The sequence below is a fragment of the Panicum hallii genome, chromosome 4 (genome assembly GCF_002211085.1).
Source record: "Panicum hallii strain FIL2 chromosome 4, PHallii_v3.1, whole genome shotgun sequence".
In the NCBI taxonomy this organism is placed as follows: Eukaryota; Viridiplantae; Streptophyta; class Magnoliopsida; order Poales; family Poaceae; genus Panicum; species Panicum hallii.
The window spans coordinates 47,717,315-47,735,097 of NC_038045.1; the positions used below are offsets into that span (position 1 = coordinate 47,717,315).

At 45.7% G+C, this 17,783-nt stretch overlaps 2 protein-coding genes across 2 annotated transcripts; one reads left to right on the forward strand and one right to left on the reverse strand.

The window, feature by feature from the left end:
• Positions 1–1,479: 1,479 nt before the first annotated feature.
• On the reverse strand, positions 1,480–8,686 carry LOC112888894 (transcription factor STKL2). Its single transcript, XM_025955273.1, has 2 exons — positions 7,378–8,686; positions 1,480–1,830 (listed from the first exon to the last, which is right to left on the reverse strand). Exon 1 carries the CDS (start codon positions 8,337–8,339, stop codon positions 7,383–7,385), a length of 957 nt encoding a protein of 318 aa, XP_025811058.1. The 5' UTR covers positions 8,340–8,686; the 3' UTR covers positions 1,480–1,830; positions 7,378–7,382.
• Positions 8,687–9,094: 408 nt separating this feature from the next.
• On the forward strand, positions 9,095–10,606 carry LOC112888893 (DIBOA-glucoside dioxygenase BX6-like). Its single transcript, XM_025955272.1, has 2 exons — positions 9,095–10,104; positions 10,213–10,606. Exons 1-2 carry the CDS (start codon positions 9,175–9,177, stop codon positions 10,465–10,467), a joined length of 1,185 nt encoding a protein of 394 aa, XP_025811057.1. The 5' UTR covers positions 9,095–9,174; the 3' UTR covers positions 10,468–10,606.
• The last annotated feature ends 7,177 nt before the right edge of the window (positions 10,607–17,783 follow it).

The following is a 17,783-nucleotide window of genomic DNA, read 5'->3' on the forward strand; positions in this document are numbered from 1 at the left end:
TTAGGGTGTGTTCGTTTCGCATCAGAGGGGTATAAAACATACATCTATAAATTAGAGGTATAAACATTTTAGAGGTATATTAGTGGGGTGTTCGTTACGGCCTCTAAAAGTGTTAGCGCCAGCTACTGGGTGTCACCTCACCAGGAAAATGTCCACGACAGCGAGAGGAGAGGGAGACCGGGAGCGGGGCGGCGGCGGGGGAGGGGCGGCGGGGGAGGGGCGGCGGCGGCGCGGGGGGCTGGGGGGGAGAGAGGGGGCGGCGGGCGGCGGGAGGAGCAGGGCGGCGCGGGGGGAGCAGGGCGGCGGGAGGAGCAGGGCGCGGGGGGAGCAGGGCGGCGGGAGGCGGGAGGAGCAGGGCGGCGGGAGGAGCAGGGCGGCGGGAGGCGGGAGGAGCAGGGCGGCGGGAGGCGGGAGGCGGGAGCAGCAGGGCGGCGCGCGGCGGGAGGAGCAGGGCGGCGGGAGGAGCAGGGCGCGGGGGGAGCAGGGCGGCGGCGCGGCGGCGCGGGGGGAGCAGGGCGGCGGGAGGAGCAGGGCGGCGGGAGGAGCAGCAGGGCGGCGCGCGGCGGGAGGAGCAGGGCCGCGCGGGGGAGGAGCAGGGCCACGCGCGCACGCGGGGGAAGGAGCAGGGCCGCGCGGGGGAAGGAGCAGGGCGGCGTGCGGGGGAGGAGCAGGGCGGCGCGCGGCGGGAGGGGCAGGCGGCGGCGCGCGGGGCGAGGAGCAGGGCGGATTAGAGGGCGTTAGAGCCCTCGCGGTATCTAAAATTTCTCGGGCTCTAATCGCTACAGTACTCGCGGAGTAGAGGGCCGTTCGGTACCAATCCTCTAAAGTTTAGAGGATTTGGCCTTTAGAGGCCGGTACCGAACGCACCCTTAGGGATCATTTTGACCCAGCAAGGAATCTTAAAAGACTTGGATGACTTATTTGATACTTCAGGGACTAACTTAAACCTTGGAGCAAAGTTTAAGGATGAGTTTGACTATTTTGCCTGAATTTAACAACTGGATTGATCAAGAACATGTTCCGAAAGAAAAAGGCTAAATAACACTTGATTATTTTGAAAACTTTAGGATAAAGACCTTTCTAGCTGCATTTACAATTAGTTGTATCATACAACGTGTATTGCAATTTATGTTATAGTCGTCTTCTTCGTGGTAAAGGTTACAGTTTTTTTGTTTAAGATGTGGTGCAGGCTTAGAGAAAAAGTCACATGTGAGCATGTGACAGCTTGATCACCAAAACTTCTATATTGAAAAAACATGCACCTGATTCTTTAAGTAAAACTTGCTGTTGCTTCAGCGTGTTGACAAGTTGAATTGGATCAGATTGCTTCAAGCTCAAATGCTACTCAGAAGCTATCACACGCTAACTGATTGGTGGCGTGCAATTCTGCCAGGCACGGTCAGTGCCAATCGACCAAATCATACATCTATGGCCAGTCAGAATCAGGTAATCTACGCAGTAAAATATCGGGTCAAGATAGCAACATATCAAGAAGAGAAACTTAACTACTGGATTCTATACTTAAAACACGGTATCATCGCAATAATACTTGGCGAATGATTTACAGAAATGCAGCATCAGTCTGAAAGCTCTCTCATCATCGACCAAGCTTTCTTTGCAGAAGATTAGCAAACAGAAATTTAGCTAAGTGACTTAGACAATCATTGAATGGTTCGACAACTAGACATAAATTGACACAACTGATTCGTGCAAACCCCTACAGCACCTCACACCGGTTAGGTCTTCAGTCAGCAACCAAGAGGTCGGGTTGATCAGCCTACAAAATAACACCACACCTATGTATCCAGCTATGTACTCCACCAACCGCACCTGCAAAAGAAATTTAGCTTTAGTAGCAGAAAAGCAGTTTTATTACAATCAGAACTATGCAAATATTCCAATGTCGTAACCGGTCATCCGAATGGAAGTTTTCAAATACTCCCTCCGTCCCAAATTATTAGTCGTTTTAGCTTTTCTAGGTACATAGTTTTTGCTATGCATCTAGATATACGTTATGCCTAAATGCATAGCAAAATCTATGAATGTAGAAAAGCCAAACGAAGTAGTTGTTTTCACCACAGTAGGTAAGAAACACAATATCACTATTGAGAAGAGGATAAATAATAAAATGATCTAAAAATATCTTAATGAGGCTATTAAAATATAATAAAGTCACAACTAAGAGCACTTCAGGTACAGTACTTCCATATATAATGCTTTGTCAATACTTGCAATATGCGATGTCAAAATGATGTAGCATGTGCAAGAAACAACTTTTGTTTTTACTAAGCTTTGTTTGACACGTGATTGTCATTAATGGTATGGTCTCTGGAAAATTTATACAAGTAAATTACTGCAAGAAAGGGTATCTAACAAGTAACTGCCCTCTTTTCGTTACAGAGGCATGAGAGGATCACCAAAGTATTTTTCTCAAACACAGAATCACTACAGATATGGGTTTCTGAGGATCTATAGAAACAAATTTGTCCAAGAAAGGTATCTAAGAAAAAACTGTCTTTTGTATATCAGAATTCAAATCAGCACAAATTTCAGCTCGAAAATGCTTACTAACCAAAGGGGTAACAATATCAAGCAATAATTAGGAATTCAACAAGAAAAAAAATGTTGCAACAACTCAAGATTTTGGAGAAGAAATAAAAGAATGACCAGTAACATGCACCACGAAAACAATTGTCATGCAACCACATCTTGCTTTAGACCCAGAGGTATTCATGTAGCGAACTGAGAAAGTTCGTTTGGTAGAAAAGTACAAATTCAGGCATTTTTAGGACCCCATGGTCACCCATCCAAGAAAAAATATTCATGTACCAAAAGTATTAAAAGTATTCCCAGGTAAAAATGATGGTTTGACCTTCCTAAACTAGTGCAATACCCACACACATGGAGTTGAAGAGTCTTCTGAAAGTGGGGTATTTAATTTTTTGCCACCCTTACGAATGGCACTAAATCTCCTGTCACTAACCATGTGGGGTATTTAATTATACCTCACTTTCCCGCATTGCTTGATATCTCCTAAGAATCTACCTGATTTTGTTCAACTGGCCAAACAATGGACGAGCACAATATGCATGACTCATATCATTCATTATTTTGATCTACTTGGTTACTCACCCTGTAAGTAATATCTTTAGTTTCTTTTTCAGCATTCAGTTAATCCTAGGAGTAGCATATGGAAGCTTGATCCAATTCATAAACCACAATATCAGCATGGCTTCCTTCGATAACTAATATGAACAAGTTTTGGCCTTTTGGGGGTTGTAATTCAAATGCAGAAGGGCGCAATGCACATTTCAAAAATAATCATAAAAGTCATGGATGTAGTACATATAATTGAATATACACGTCCACTATTTCAATATCAAATCTTCCCCTAATACTAAGACTGGAACAAGACAAATAGCCTAAACAAGTAGGTATAGAACCAGGTGCGTTGTCCATTTTTGCATTTTTGTGCTCCTATATGGTATGAACACACTTGACTTTGTTATTGTAAGTATATATGGCATTGTGCGTATTACTTCTTTATTTTTTTGTAGGTATTTGTAATGCAGTGCATTAACATTAAACAAACTAGGGCGTGAGCAGTGTTCTTAAGGTGTGGCCTAACCAAGGCAACCCAAGGCGCCACAAGGGCCTAATTACACCTTGTTGCCTTATTCCTTCTTAATATATTGATATGCAGCTCTCCTACGTGTTTGAGAACAAAAAACACCTTGTCAACTTAGGTGCTGCCTAGGCGATAAGGCTTATCCAAGGCGCTACAGGACGCCTTATCGCCTTAAGAACCATGGGCGTAAGCATTGGAGGGTGCATGCTGATTTTACGTTATAGACCCCTATTGGCATTCCATGCATTATCGACCTTTCATCAAACCTAAATCTTTGAATGAATGGTCCATTGCATGTGTATATACTATTTTTTGAAGGTTTGATTTCACCTTAGAATACAGACTGGAGTCACCTTGAAGCATAAGCCATCCTGAATGGAATTTAACTATTAGGCCCTAAGAGTTTCAAAAACATATTAGGAAAGCTTACATTCCACAAGAACTCAGGTACTCAGAGATGCTGGTGCAAAGAAGCTTTTAACTTTTCAGCAAATGGATGATATGTGCCTCTTTTAGGAGAGATAGAGGCTCATGTGGGTAACTTAAACGGTTAATCCTCAACTAGTTTCAGGCTGATGCATGATACAGGGACTAAGACACTAATATGGACCGAAGAGTAGTCAAATACAATTCTAGAAAAATATTTGTGATTGACAGGTACAAGAAAGAGATTGAGGGTCCTGCGGGCAGATGGGATCTCTAGACATGAAAAATGGTTTAAGGACCACACTAAGCTTGCATATATGATCGACCCTAAATAAAGAGGGAAGTGTTGAAATATCAATAGATTTCACATGCAGTGGAGAGGAACTTACAAGGTGCGGACCTCGCCAATGCCGTAGAATTACAATTTGCTGAATAGGCCATGCCAGTGTGGTGACACATCACAAAAGTAAAAAAAAAAAGTACAACCATAAGGCTTTGCCACTTCAAAACAAAGGAAAGATGGATTTGGAATGACGGTTCCTAGCTGGTAGGTCAACATATACCCTCATGGGCTACGGTTCAATATTACGTTTAAAAAATTGCTTTAGCAAATGTGCATTGATAGGTGCTTTGCAAATCTGGTGCGCGAGATGAAATTAAGCATTAGTGGACAAAGAAAAGAGTAAATCGCCTGCTTCTATCGTGGATATCACTAGTTGCTTGTATGTATTCGAAGCAAAGAACAAAAACAAAACTATATAAATGAACAATTATTCCATTAAATGAAATGAGCTCTGTCAGATAATGGGCAGTTTGGGCACTAATCTCATTCTCCACCATAGGCTGACCCCATGTCAAACAAACAGAACATTAAGAGTCAACATCAAAGGCAACACACAACCAAAACAGAGAAATCACAACCATGCGCGTTATCTCAATGTTATGGAGGATGAAACTCCAAGCACGACAACTCAGACAATAAGATGATGGACTATATGATGAACATAAGGTAACATCACAAAAGATGCAGTTTAGCGGTTAGCCAAAAATGAAGACAAGTCTATTGTGACCCTTCTTGGAAAACAGACTAGCTGGTCAACTGCCATACGATAGAGATTACACCGTAGGTGCCCATATAAAAGAAGATATGGAAACAACAATAACTTTTGCGTCTCTTGAAAATGCTGCAAGCTTGAGCTTTCCTACCAAACAAGAACGACTCTTTCAAAATCGATTGCCTAAGCCAAGATTGTCTTCAGGGAGAACCCAAAGCAACTCCAAATCAAACTTTTTTATTAAAAAGGCCATGAAGATTTAAAAGCCTAGCACAAGCAGATCCTCCAAATGCCTAAACTAAGTGGCTGCCCTTCTTACAATGCAGCACAAAACACAAAAAGCATGAATGATGAATTAGCGTAACCCCCTATGCCAAAATCTCAAACTATAGTGGCTGCCCCTTCTTACAATGATCCAATATGCACACATAATATAAATACCACATATTAGATATCCAAAGAAGCATGCATACTTGACCACATTTTTCCCACACACTGCATCCAAATCAAATAGTGGTACTATCTTCAGGTATCTATATCAGAAGCAGATTTATTTTTCCAAATTGTAAACGATATGGCGCATGTTTCAAACATAAAAACAATATGTGATTCATTTTTTTTAAAAAAAAAAAGAGTACCAAAACAACCATGCTTACCAATGGGCCCGGACCAAAACCACATATGCACAAAATGAACAATCAACTTTCAGCATCAGTCCAATTGATTTTCGGTTGTGTTCATGCTTGAATGGAAAAAACACAAAACATAAGTTTCACACACTCTTTGGCTTGAAACTATTTACGCCACTTAAGCCAATTTAGCTCATGAGATTCTTTGTTATTCATGCAGATTGGAGACTACCTTGTTGAACCTTCAATTGTAAAGCCAATATCATGCTCAATGTTTTTAAGAAAATCAGCCGCCTAGCCCCACACCTAGGGGGGCGAGGCAGCGCCACCCAACCACCCTCATAGCGCCTAGCAATTTTTTAAACGCTTATCATGCTAGAATCATCACCTTTATTAGTAAAAAAGAATCATATATTGCGCCAGAAACACTGCCTACCAAAACAATGCCAAAATAGCTAGTTAATGATCTTCTCCAGATAAGGATCATTTTGCCATTGAGGGTAAAGCACTAAAGCTAGGATGGGAAATAAACCATACTACAAAGAGAATTCTAATTGTCGTTTGTCAAGTAGAATAATCACAACATGCATCCAAAAAAATCATGAAAGAATATAATAATTTGCAATGGAACATATAAATGTTGTAGCTAATCCAAACATAAAAGCAATCACGTAAATGCTATGTAAAAATGCACCAATCTTGTGAGGCACTAAGAAAAAAAAAGTGAGCAAGTTTACAGTAGAGGCTAGAACTAGGATGGAAAAGAAACCAAACTACAAACATAATTCTACTTGATAAGAAGAGTAAATCAGACAGGCAAGTAATCAATCTTTTAGAAAGAATCAAAAAGGTATAAGAGAACATGCCAAACCAACTAAATTTAAGCATAACATTGTGATTTAAACCAATGTTAAACTCACAATGAACAAAGAAAAAGCAACCCATTTAATCCAAGGCAAGCTGTACTCAGGAATCACGCCTATTGTACACACCAAAAATGCGATGCGGAAACTTGAGCTCATTAGTTCCGCAAAAACCCACCCACCCTAGAGCATCAGGCATATGAATGAACGCATCAATGGCCTATTTTACAATGGCAGGAAGACAGCAGCCAACCAGTTCTACTTTGTAAGCAAAAAAAGATAAATAATCCTTGCAAAGAAAAAGATGAGATAACTATGGAAAATTGAAAATATAGCCAATAACCTACAGGTCCAAAAGCAAGAAAAAAATTCTAAGAAAACTATTCATTTTTCTTGAGACAAATATCAAGCAACAAACAATGCATGGAAAATGTTACAAATCCAGTGGCATAGCCTAACTTATTATGAATACGCCAAATTTAGTGTCCTTCGGAAAGAAAAATGGGCTACTTTTGAACCTAGACATTAAAGAAACTAAATTTTCAAAGGAATCACACTTTACGACTTCAGTAAATCAAACAACATGGTGATTTGGAAAACTAAATCCCACTAATTAAAGAAGCAAGCCAATTTACGGTGTAAGTTTAACAGAATTTGCACCTTAGTCCAATGGTAAACTGTTGACGAGCAGAAAATGAAACCTAATGGTCCAGGGCATTCAAACAAGAAGGAAATCGCTCGCTCCCACAAATGACAGAGAATGGTAAAATCTGTACCCAAGCTAAGGCCCAAGGCCTTTGATAGCATCGATGAGCAGGCCATAGACCTCTTTTCCCAGATCATGCCGGCGCATCTGCATGCGCATATCGGCCTCGAGCTGTCGCCTCCACTTGCCCTCAGCCACACTAGCCTCCTGTGACCCAAGCAACGCCAACCCCTTCTCCAGGGAAACCCCTGACAGGCCCTGCCCGTTCGACTTCCAGTACTCTCCAAGCACCTCCTTGACCATAGGCAGCCTCGCGGCGCCCTCCCTATCCCCGCCCGCGAATCCCCCGCGGGCGTCCTCCTCCTCGGCCTCCTCAGCATCCACGACGTCGTTCTCTGCAGGGCGCGCGAGCTCGGCGCCCCAGAGGGCCGCGCACAGGTCGCGCACCCTGTGCTCGTGCGCGGTGCTGGAGTCGCCCGGCACGGAGTGCTGGAACTTGCTCTTGAGGCGCTTGAGCTTGTAGTACATCTTGGCCTGGTCGAGGTGCGGGGCGAGGGAGTCCCTGATGGCCTCGAACAGGTCGGGCATGTCCGGGAGCCGCGGCGCGATGCCGGTGCGGTCCTTGAAGGCGGCCGCGCCCGTGAGCAGCGCGACCTCGTCGGCCTCGCTCCAGAGCTTGGAGATGGCGCCCGCGCTGCCGCGCCCCCCGCCGCCGGACGCCGCCGCCGCGGCGGCGGCGGCGGACGAGACGATGGCCGTCGCGAGCGTGGCGGAGTCCGGGATGTAGCGCGGCTTGGGCCTGCGGTCGCTCTTGCGGGAGGGCGCGGGCGCGGCGGAGCCGGGCTCCGGGGCGCGGTCGCGGCGGGAGCTAGGGTTAGGGTTCGGGGAGCGGCGGCGGTCGCGGGAGCGCGCGCGGGACTTGGAGCGGGACGAGCGCTTCTTGGAGCGTGGGGTGGAGGGGCGGAGGCGCGCGGCGGAGCCGGCGGCGGCGGCCTCGTCCATGGCGTGCGGGGACGGCCGCTTGGAGGGCATCGGCGGCGCGGGGCGAGGGCTCGGGAGGCGGGCGATTCGAATTTCCGGGGGGAATGGGGGGAAGAACCGAGGCGGAAGGGGAAGGGGAGCGGGCAGCGGCGCGGCGCAGGCTTTCGCTCGGGAGTCGGGAAGGCAGCGGAGCGCGGCGCGGCGTGCCGTGCGTGCCGAGCTGCGGAGGGGACCCGCTGCCTTGCCGAGCAGCTGCGAGGCTGCTTGAGACTGACAAGGGCCGCTGTTTTTTTCTCGCGCGACGCGCTGTCGCGCCGCGCTCTGGCCTCTGGCACTGAACGCGCCCGGCCGGCCGCCTTCCAGAGCCTGCGCTCCGAGCGTGACATCAGTGGCACAGTGTCACGGCGCGCCAGGTGCGGTGCAGGACGAAGAGGCCGCCGATCTGTTTGATTGAAATGAGGTGAACGCAGTTCAGATGCCGCAGCTCCGGTCAGGCAGACTTGGACTCCTGGGGTTGCACGGTCAAAGGACGGTGAGGATAGGGTCGCGCCGGCAGCAGGCGTGTTACGGAATCCACGGACGACGAGGAAGCTCGAGATGCTGCGATGGCATGGGTCGTTCTCCCGTCGGCAGCCCAGCGACCGCCAGCACTTCGTTGTCCGGCGACTTTGAGGCGCGCTGGTTGGTCTGGGCTCGCGCGACCGTGGAAATGGAGCCGTGCAACCCGGGCGACTTCTTCGGCCGCCGGTTGCCCTCGTGTTGAAGACTTGTGTTTGTCGCTTCCGCCGCCCCTTCGAACGGGAGTTATCCAAGGCCTGAAATATCTCAATATCCGCCGGACGAGCCACCACCGCCGGCCACCAGGCAGCAAGCTAGAGATCGATGGATGATTGATCGATCCATCTTATCTTATCCCGCCTATCGCGCGCGGACCGGAGGCACGCCGAGGATGTCCGCCACGGAGGCCGGCGCGGCCACGGGCGGTGACGGCAACGACCGCCGGCGCGAGGAGCTGCAGGCGTTCGACGACACCAAGGCAGGCGTCAAGGGCCTCGTCGACGCCGGCGTCACGGCCGTCCCAGCCATCTTCCGCCACCCGCCGGACGCCCTGCATGAGCTGCCGTCCCCGCCCCCTGCCGACGCGCCCGCCGCCATCCCGGTCGTGGACCTCTCGGGCGCGCCACGGGAGGAGGTGGTCGCGCGTGTGCGGCGCGCAGCCGGGACGGTGGGATTCTTCCAGGTGGTCAACCACGGCGTGCCGGACGAGCTCACGGCCGGCGTGCTCGCGGGGGTGCGGCGGTTCCACGAGGGCTCCCCCGAGGCGAAGCGGCGGGCGTACACCAGGGACGCCGCCCGCAAGGTGAGGTTCAGCTCCAACTTCGACCTCTTCCAGTCCGCGGCGGCCGGCTGGCGCGACACCCTCTTCTGCGACCTGGCGCCGGACCCGCCGCGCCCGGAGGAGCTGCCCGAGGCCGTCAGGGGCGTGATGCCGGAGTACGGCGCCGCGGCGACGGCGCTGGCGCTGCGGGTGCTGGAGCTGCTGTCGGAGTCGCTCGGGCTGCCCAGCGGCCACCTGCGCGAGATGGGCTGCGCGCAGGGCTTCAACGTGGTGGGACACTACTACCCGCCGTGCCCGGAGCCGCACCTCACCCTCGGCACCAGCAGGCACACCGACCCGGCCTTCCTCACCGTCCTCCTGCAGGACGGCATGGGCGGCCTGCAGGTCCTCCTCGATCGCGGCGGCGGCGGCAGGAGCTGGGTGGACGTCCCGCCCCTGCCCGGCGCCCTCATCGTCAACATCGGCGACCTTCTCCAGGCACGCACGCATCGGCTCGCTGCATTCTTTACCAGTTGAACTGACCATGAATCATACGCACAAGCACAATCCATCGTTGATTATTCCTGTTGCGCCCGTGCCTTGCAGCTCGTCAGCAACGACCGGTTCAGGAGCGTGGAGCACCGGGTGCTGGCGAACCGGAGCAGGGACGCGGCGAGGGTCTCGGTGGCGTGCTTCTTCAACACGGACATGAAGAGGTCGACGAGGCTGTACGGCCCCATCACGGAGGGCGGTGACGACCCGCCGCTCTACAGGAGCGTCACGGCTCGAGAGTTCATCGCGCACTTCTACAGCAAGGGCCTCGAGTGCCGCCCGCTCGACTACTTCAGGTTGCAGCACTAGCATGATTCGATGAGCGATAGATCACATGACTACATGAGAAGTGGAGTTCCCCAAATTGTATGAGCACTGTAACAACAAAGCTGGCCTGGTGAGTGACTATTTTAGAGATGGAGAATGGGTGGTTCCTTTCAGGAGGTCCTTTACGGCTGTTCGGTTCGTCAGTTCTAAATTTAGTTCTGCCACGTTAAAAAGAATTTTATTATTTAAAAATATTAAATAAAATTTAATTATAAAACTAATTGCAGAATTTCTGAGCTAATTCACAAGACGAATCCAATGAGTAGTATTAATTCATGATTAGCGGATGGTTAATGTAGCATCATTGTTGCAAATTATAGATTAATTATGCTTAGCAAATTCGTCTCGCGAATTGGCACCCATCTGTAAATAAAATTTTTAAGCCAAATTTTATTTAATACTTCTAAATGACTGTCACACCCGGTTTTAAGGATAAAACTGAATGCATTTTCATACTCACTTCATCAATAAATAATTAGTAACAGTATCATAAAAAGAGAAATAAAAGATTAAAAAACTATCAGTGGAAACAAAGATTCCAAACATCACAGTCAACCGATCAGGGATTGTGTAGGCCTAAAACTCAATATCATCTTCAAAAAACTTCAAATCAACTTTCTCTTCTGAATTGCAATTATAACAAGTATGAGTACACTTATGGTTGGTACTCAGCAAGTGTTGGGAATTATATGATATGAAGGCTAAAAGTAAGGAAGGATGACTGGCTTATTGCGATAAGCAATTTTAGTTTCAAATTTTGTTAGTACCTGATTACTAAGGTATAAGTATATATACCAACATATATTAAAAAAGCAGAAGACGTATAGCAGAAGCATAACGATAACCATAAATATGGTCCACGATTTAAGTTATCTTCAAGTTCAATTATCATGTGAGGATCCAAACTGCTCGTAACCGTGAGCACAGCTGATATATCAGTTTTCCGTACACTTTACCCACAATTCGTGTATTCCAACATGCCCGAGGTAGCTAGCCTCTTAAATACTTCCAAGGTGAATGCAATGGATTCATTATGAGGCTTTTACAAAGATTTCCTAACTTCTGACAATCTGCTAAGATTCCAGGCCGCAGTGGTCATAACCTTCCCTAATGAGGAAGATGTCTTAACCATGATCATATCTAAGCCTCAAGAGAACCGAGCTACACCCCATCAACGCACTCCCCTTTTGCCCTTTCGGTAAGATCATCACAAGCTAGCTAGAGTTTCTAATTAATTAGCCAAAATCAGAGCCATATAGTATTGTGGTTGCATTATTTTTCTGGATGGTTCTCCATATTCCGATTAAACAGATAATCTTTTTCTTAACAACACAAGAAGAATGAACATGGATAAAATAGGTGTAGCATCATCATTATTGTCATCATGGTTATTGGCATTCTCAAACCGGAAACAGTTATAGCAACTAAGCAGTAGCTACCCAACAGAAAAGTAAAACCCAGGTTAGCAAGGAATGATCATAAAGACTAGGCATATCCTTAATTAGGATCCATCAAATCAAAACTAAGACACACGCATGCATAAAAAAGTTGCATTTATTGTGATTATTAGGATAAAATAATGATCAAGGAATGTTTGCCTTTCTTTCAAAGAATGGATGCTCAGAGTTTTCAACTCTTGTTCTTGAAACTCTTAATCTTCAAAATTCTTTGATCACGCTCTTTCTAACGTCAAACGAGCAGCACAACAACAAACAAACAAGAACAACTAAGAACAACACACCAAACAAAATGAAAGCTTAAAAAAGAGCATACTAAAGGAGAAAGCTCGTTGCTACGGTCACGAGAGTGCAAGAAACCCGAAAGACGGAGCTGCGGTTGAAAAGAAACAACTATCGGAAGATTTGTATTATAAAAGAAACAAAAGAACTATAAGCTTCATTTATTTTAATTTAGAAAATTAATGTAAAAGATATTCAAAAGAGAATATCCCTGATTATAATTAACTCATATTATATTTGCATTTATAAAGATGAGATACAACTTAGTCAAATTCTATATATAATTGTTTATGTACAAATTACACTAATTAAATAAATAATTAGAAAATAAATTGTGAGAACATCTAAGCGTATAACTTCATATGATTTGAGTTGAACTATTTGAGTTGGTATTAATCATGTGTAAGCATCTAGGCCCTTAAGGTATGTTTCGGTGATTAATGACAACCATTATTGTGACTAATGAGTTTGTGCAGCTTTATAAATCATTATTGCTCATTTGGTTATATGTCAAAAGAGGCCCCTAACTTTCATTATTCAAAAAGGCGATCTCGGCATTCAACTCTATAACATGTCAAGACTAAGAATCTTTCTAGTCCTAAGTGTCATAAGGTTGAGAAGGACACTTAGGTTAGTTAGGTTTTATAGTTTTGTAGTGATCGCACTATTAAGAGGGGTTTAGGCTTAGTAACTTGAGCATGGACATGGTCATTTGAAAATGGATGCACACAATGGTCACTCAGGTTTCTAGAAGCTCAAATAAGTGGTTCTCAACTTATATCTCAAAAATATTTGGATTTCATTCAAGACTCAAGTCAGAAAAGACAAAAACCAGAAAAATCCTTATCACCGGATTAACCGACGCCTCAAGTTTTCTATACGTCGGTTAAACGAGGTCAGCTGGTCTGGACAAGTCAATACACCGGTTAAACCGACGTTATTTGAAATTGGACGTCGGTGCAGTTGTCCAGAGACTCGGTTTTCAGTTGATCATTGGACAAATAGACTCACCGGTTAAACCGACGCTATTTGAAATTTGACGTCGGTGCAGTTGTCCAGTGACTTGGTATTTCTGTTGATCAATGGATGATTACACTCACCGGTTAAACCGATGCAACGACGGTTAATCTTCCCAAACAGTAACGGCTAGTTTTTCAAAGGGGGAGTTTACATTCACCGGTTAAACCGACGATGACTATTGGAGGGACGTCGGATTAACCGGCGCTACGCAGTTTTTCTGGCAGCTTTTTCTCCAACGGCTCTATTCGTGTGAGCTGCCTATATATACCCCTCCAATGGGTCATTCTACACTCTTGACACCAGGCAACATCCAAACACTCATACTATAGTCAAGAGCCACCTTGAGCTTCAACATTTCAAACACTTGTTCATTCAATCATTCAAGAAGCAAGATTAAGGACTTGAGTAGAGAGAAGCTTGTGTGCATCCATTCTTTGTGATTGGTTTCTTGCTCAAGTGAAGGCCTTAGCTTGTTACTCTTGTGATTGGCATCACCTAGGCGATCTTGGTGATCGAGGTGATTCTCGCGGAGCTTGCCAAGGATTGTGGAAGCCCGGGAGAAGAGATTTGTACGTGGCTTGATCTCCACCACACCGGGATGGTGAACGGAGACTCTTAGTGAGCGCCCTCGTCTTGGTGACTTGGGAGGTGACAATACTCTTTGTGAGTGTCACAACGTGGATTAGGGGTGTGTGCCAACACATCGATACCACGGGAAAAAATCCGGTTGTCCCTTGTCCACTTTACTTATTTCAAGCATTATCTTTCATGCAATTTGTTCATGTGCTTGATTTAGGGATCACTAGTTAGCTCTACCTTGCTAGGCTTTATCTCTTTTCATCTTAACTAGCTTGTGTAGGTTGTTCTGCTATCCGGTTGGTGAATTGGTGCCTTTCTAGTTTTGCATAGGTTAAGGTTGTTTTATCTTGTTTTAGAAATTGAAAAAAGGCCCAATTCACCCCCCCTCTTGGTCCATCGATCCTTTCAATTGGTATCAGAGCCTCGTTGCTCATTTGGATCATTAGGCTTCACCGCCTAGAGCTATGGCCAAGATGGGTGGTTCGCCGCCTCACTTCGAGGGCAAGAACTTTGCCTATTGGAAAGTTCGCATGGCCGCATACCTTGATGCGATTGCCCCCGAAGTATGGTTGGCAACTAAAGTCGGATTCACCGGAGAACCCACCCCCGACCAATTAAAATGGAATGCTAGAGCTAGAAATGCAATTTTCGAAGCTATTAGTGAGGAGGTCTTTGCTAGAGTTAATGGCATGGACCTAGCAAGTGATATTTGGAAGGAACTCATTGAAATACATGAAGGTTCCAGCAAAGTTCGTGAACAAAAATATCACTTGTTTAGAGCTAAGTATGATTCCTTCAAAATGCTAGCTCATGAAAATTGCAATGATATGTATTCTCGCTTGAATGTCATTGTCAAGGACATTAACGCACTTGAAATATCCAAAAATTGACAGTGCATCCATCAACCGCAAGATCCTCATGCTACTCCCGAAGCCCAAGTATAACATTATCAATGCTATGCTTCAAAAGGAAGATCTCGCCGCTATGGAAGTTGGAGAACTTGTGGGCGAAATTCGCGCTCATGAAATGAGCATTCTTGGTATGACCGAAGAGCCAACTTCAAGCAAGTCAATTGCTCTAAAGACCAAGACAAACAAATCCCGCAAGCCCAAGATGGTCAAACAAGACTCAAGCTCAAGCAATGAAGAAGATGATCATCTTGAGAGCTCATCCGATATTGAAGATGATGGAGAACTTGCTCTCATGATGAGAAAGTTCACACGCTTGAATGAGAAGATCAATAAGAAGGGCTTCAACTTTGACTCCAAGAAGGGAATGTTCCGTCCAATGGATGTCAAGAACAAGATTTGCTACAATTGTGGCGAAAAAGGACACATCCGTCCAAATTGCCCCAAGCCGGACAAAAGAAGCAAGGACAACAAGAGTAAGCATCGCCATGATTCAAGCGATGATGAAGAAGAGGAGAGGAAGAACAAAAATAAGAGATTTGGGAAGAAGAAGACCCATGATAAGAAGACCAAGCTCTTCCCAAAGAAGAAAGGGCACACCAAGAAAAGTTTCTTGGTGGAGAAGCAAGAATGGGTGACCGATGTCTCATCAAGCGAAGACTCAAGTGATGAAGAAGACATTGTCACCATCGCCCTCACCAATGAAGAACCATCTCTACCTCCGCCTCCTATGTGACTCATGGCAAAAGGTAACACCAAGGTATGTGAGGTAGATAGTGAAGATGATAGTGATGAAGAGTTTGATCCAAATGAATTTACTAACCTCATCAATGAGTATACATCCGTCATCAAGAGGGAAAAGGGCAAAGTTAAAGTTCTTGAGAGCACTCATGCCAAGTTAGAGCTTGCCCACTCCGACTTACTTAGTAAGTACAATGACTTGCTCAAAAAGCACAATGAGTCACTTGTACTTGCTAAGCAAGTTGAAGAGAGCCACAAAAAGCTCAAACAAGAGCATAGGGAGTTGGCTCACAAGTATCAAGAACTTGAATTTGCTTATGAAGTAATTGACCCATGTCTTGAGAAAGTTGTTAACGAAAAGGTCAATGCTTCTACTTCATGTGATGACCTACTCATTGATGCATATGCCACTAATGTTGTGCCCAAGCTTGCCTCTTCTAGGGAAAAGGAATTGATGGATCAAGTGGCAAGCCTCAAGAGTAGTGTGGAGAAACTCTCAAGGGGAGAATACATCCACAAGGAGATTCTCTTCAACAATGCCCGTGACTATGGTAAGAGAGGTCTTGGTTCATTTCCGGAGCCAAACATGGCTACAACTCCTTCTCAGGAGATCAAGACAAGCTTCATCAAGGAAGTTGGTTCATATTGCCAACATTGCCAAGTCACCGGGCACCACACTAGGGAGTGCACTTTACCATCACGTCCTCTTCCTAAATTACCCAAGAATTACTCATCAATGTTTCAAAATAATCATTTCTCTTGAGTAAAGTGAAGGGCAAGGTGAAGGTCAAGTTCATTGGCAAAATTGCTAAGGAGTCAAAGAAGAAGCTCCCCAAGCAACTTTGGGTCCCAAAAGCTCTTGTCACACATGTGCAAGGCCCAAAGCTTGTTTGGGTTCCGAAAACTCAAAAATAAATTCTCATGTGTGTAGGTGAACTACAAAGCCGGTGGAAAACATTGGGTACTTGATAGCGGTTGCTCTCAACATATGACCGGCAATGATAGCATGTTCACCTCACTTGAAGACCCCCGGCGATCATGAACATGTCACCTATGGTGATAACTCTAAGGGGAAAGTCTTAGGTTTGGGTAGAATTGCAATTTCAAAAGATTTATCCATTTCAAATGTTTTGTTTGTAGAAACACTTAGTTTTAACCTCATTTCTATTGCACAATTGTGTGATCTTGGACTAACGTGTACCTTTGACAAGAATGGTGTTGTAGTGACTTATGAAAAAGACAAGTCATTGGTATTCACGGGGTTTAGGCATGGCAATATTTATTTGGTGGATTTCTCTTCAAAGCAAACAAGCACCATGACTTGACTCTTCACCAAGTCGTCTCTTGGGTGGCTTTGGCATAGAAAAATTGCTCATATTGGCATGAGCAACCTCAAGAAAGCCCACAAGAGAGGGATGATCACCGGCATTAAGGACGTCACTTTTGACAGGAACAAGCTATGCAAAGCGTGTCAAGCCGGGAAGCAAGTTGCAACTCATCATCCCATCAAGACGATGTTGTCTACCTCCAAGCCGCTCGAGCTACTACACATGGATCTCTTTGGTCCAACTTCATATAAGAGCATTGGTGGTAACCTCTATTGCCTAGTAATCGTTGATGATTTTTCACGTTACACTTGGGTCATGTTTCTAGGCGATAAGGGTGAAACTCCGGAAATCTTCAAGACATTTGCAAGAAAAGCTCAAAGGGAATATGATTCCCCAATCGTGAAGATTCGGAGTGACAACGGCACCGAGTTCAAAAATATGAAGATTGAAGAATGGTGCGATGAAGAAGGAGTCAAACATGAGTTTTCCGCCACCTACACGCCTCAACAAAATGGAGTGGTGGAAAGAAAGAACAAGACACTCATCACCCTAGCAAGAGCAATGTTGGATGATTATGGCACGTCCGAGAAGTTTTGGGCGGAAGCAATCAACACGGCGTGTCATGCATCCAACCGTGTGTATCCTCACCGACTCCTCAAGAAAACTCCATATGAGCTCATTACCGGGAAGAAACCAAATATATCATACTTTCGGGTCTTTGGTTGCAAATGCTTCATTTATAAGAAGAAAAGGCTCGGTAAGTTTGAAAGTAGATGTGATGAAGGTTTCTTTCTTGGTTATGCGTCAAACTCCAAAGCATATAGAGTATTCAATCAAACCTCCGGGTTAGTTGAAGAAACATGTGATGTGGAGTTTGATGAATCTAATGGCTCCCAAGAGGAGGTTGTTGGCTATGAGAATGTAGGGGATGAAGAGATTGAAGAAGCCTTGAAGAAGATGTCCATTGGTGATATCAAGCCGGA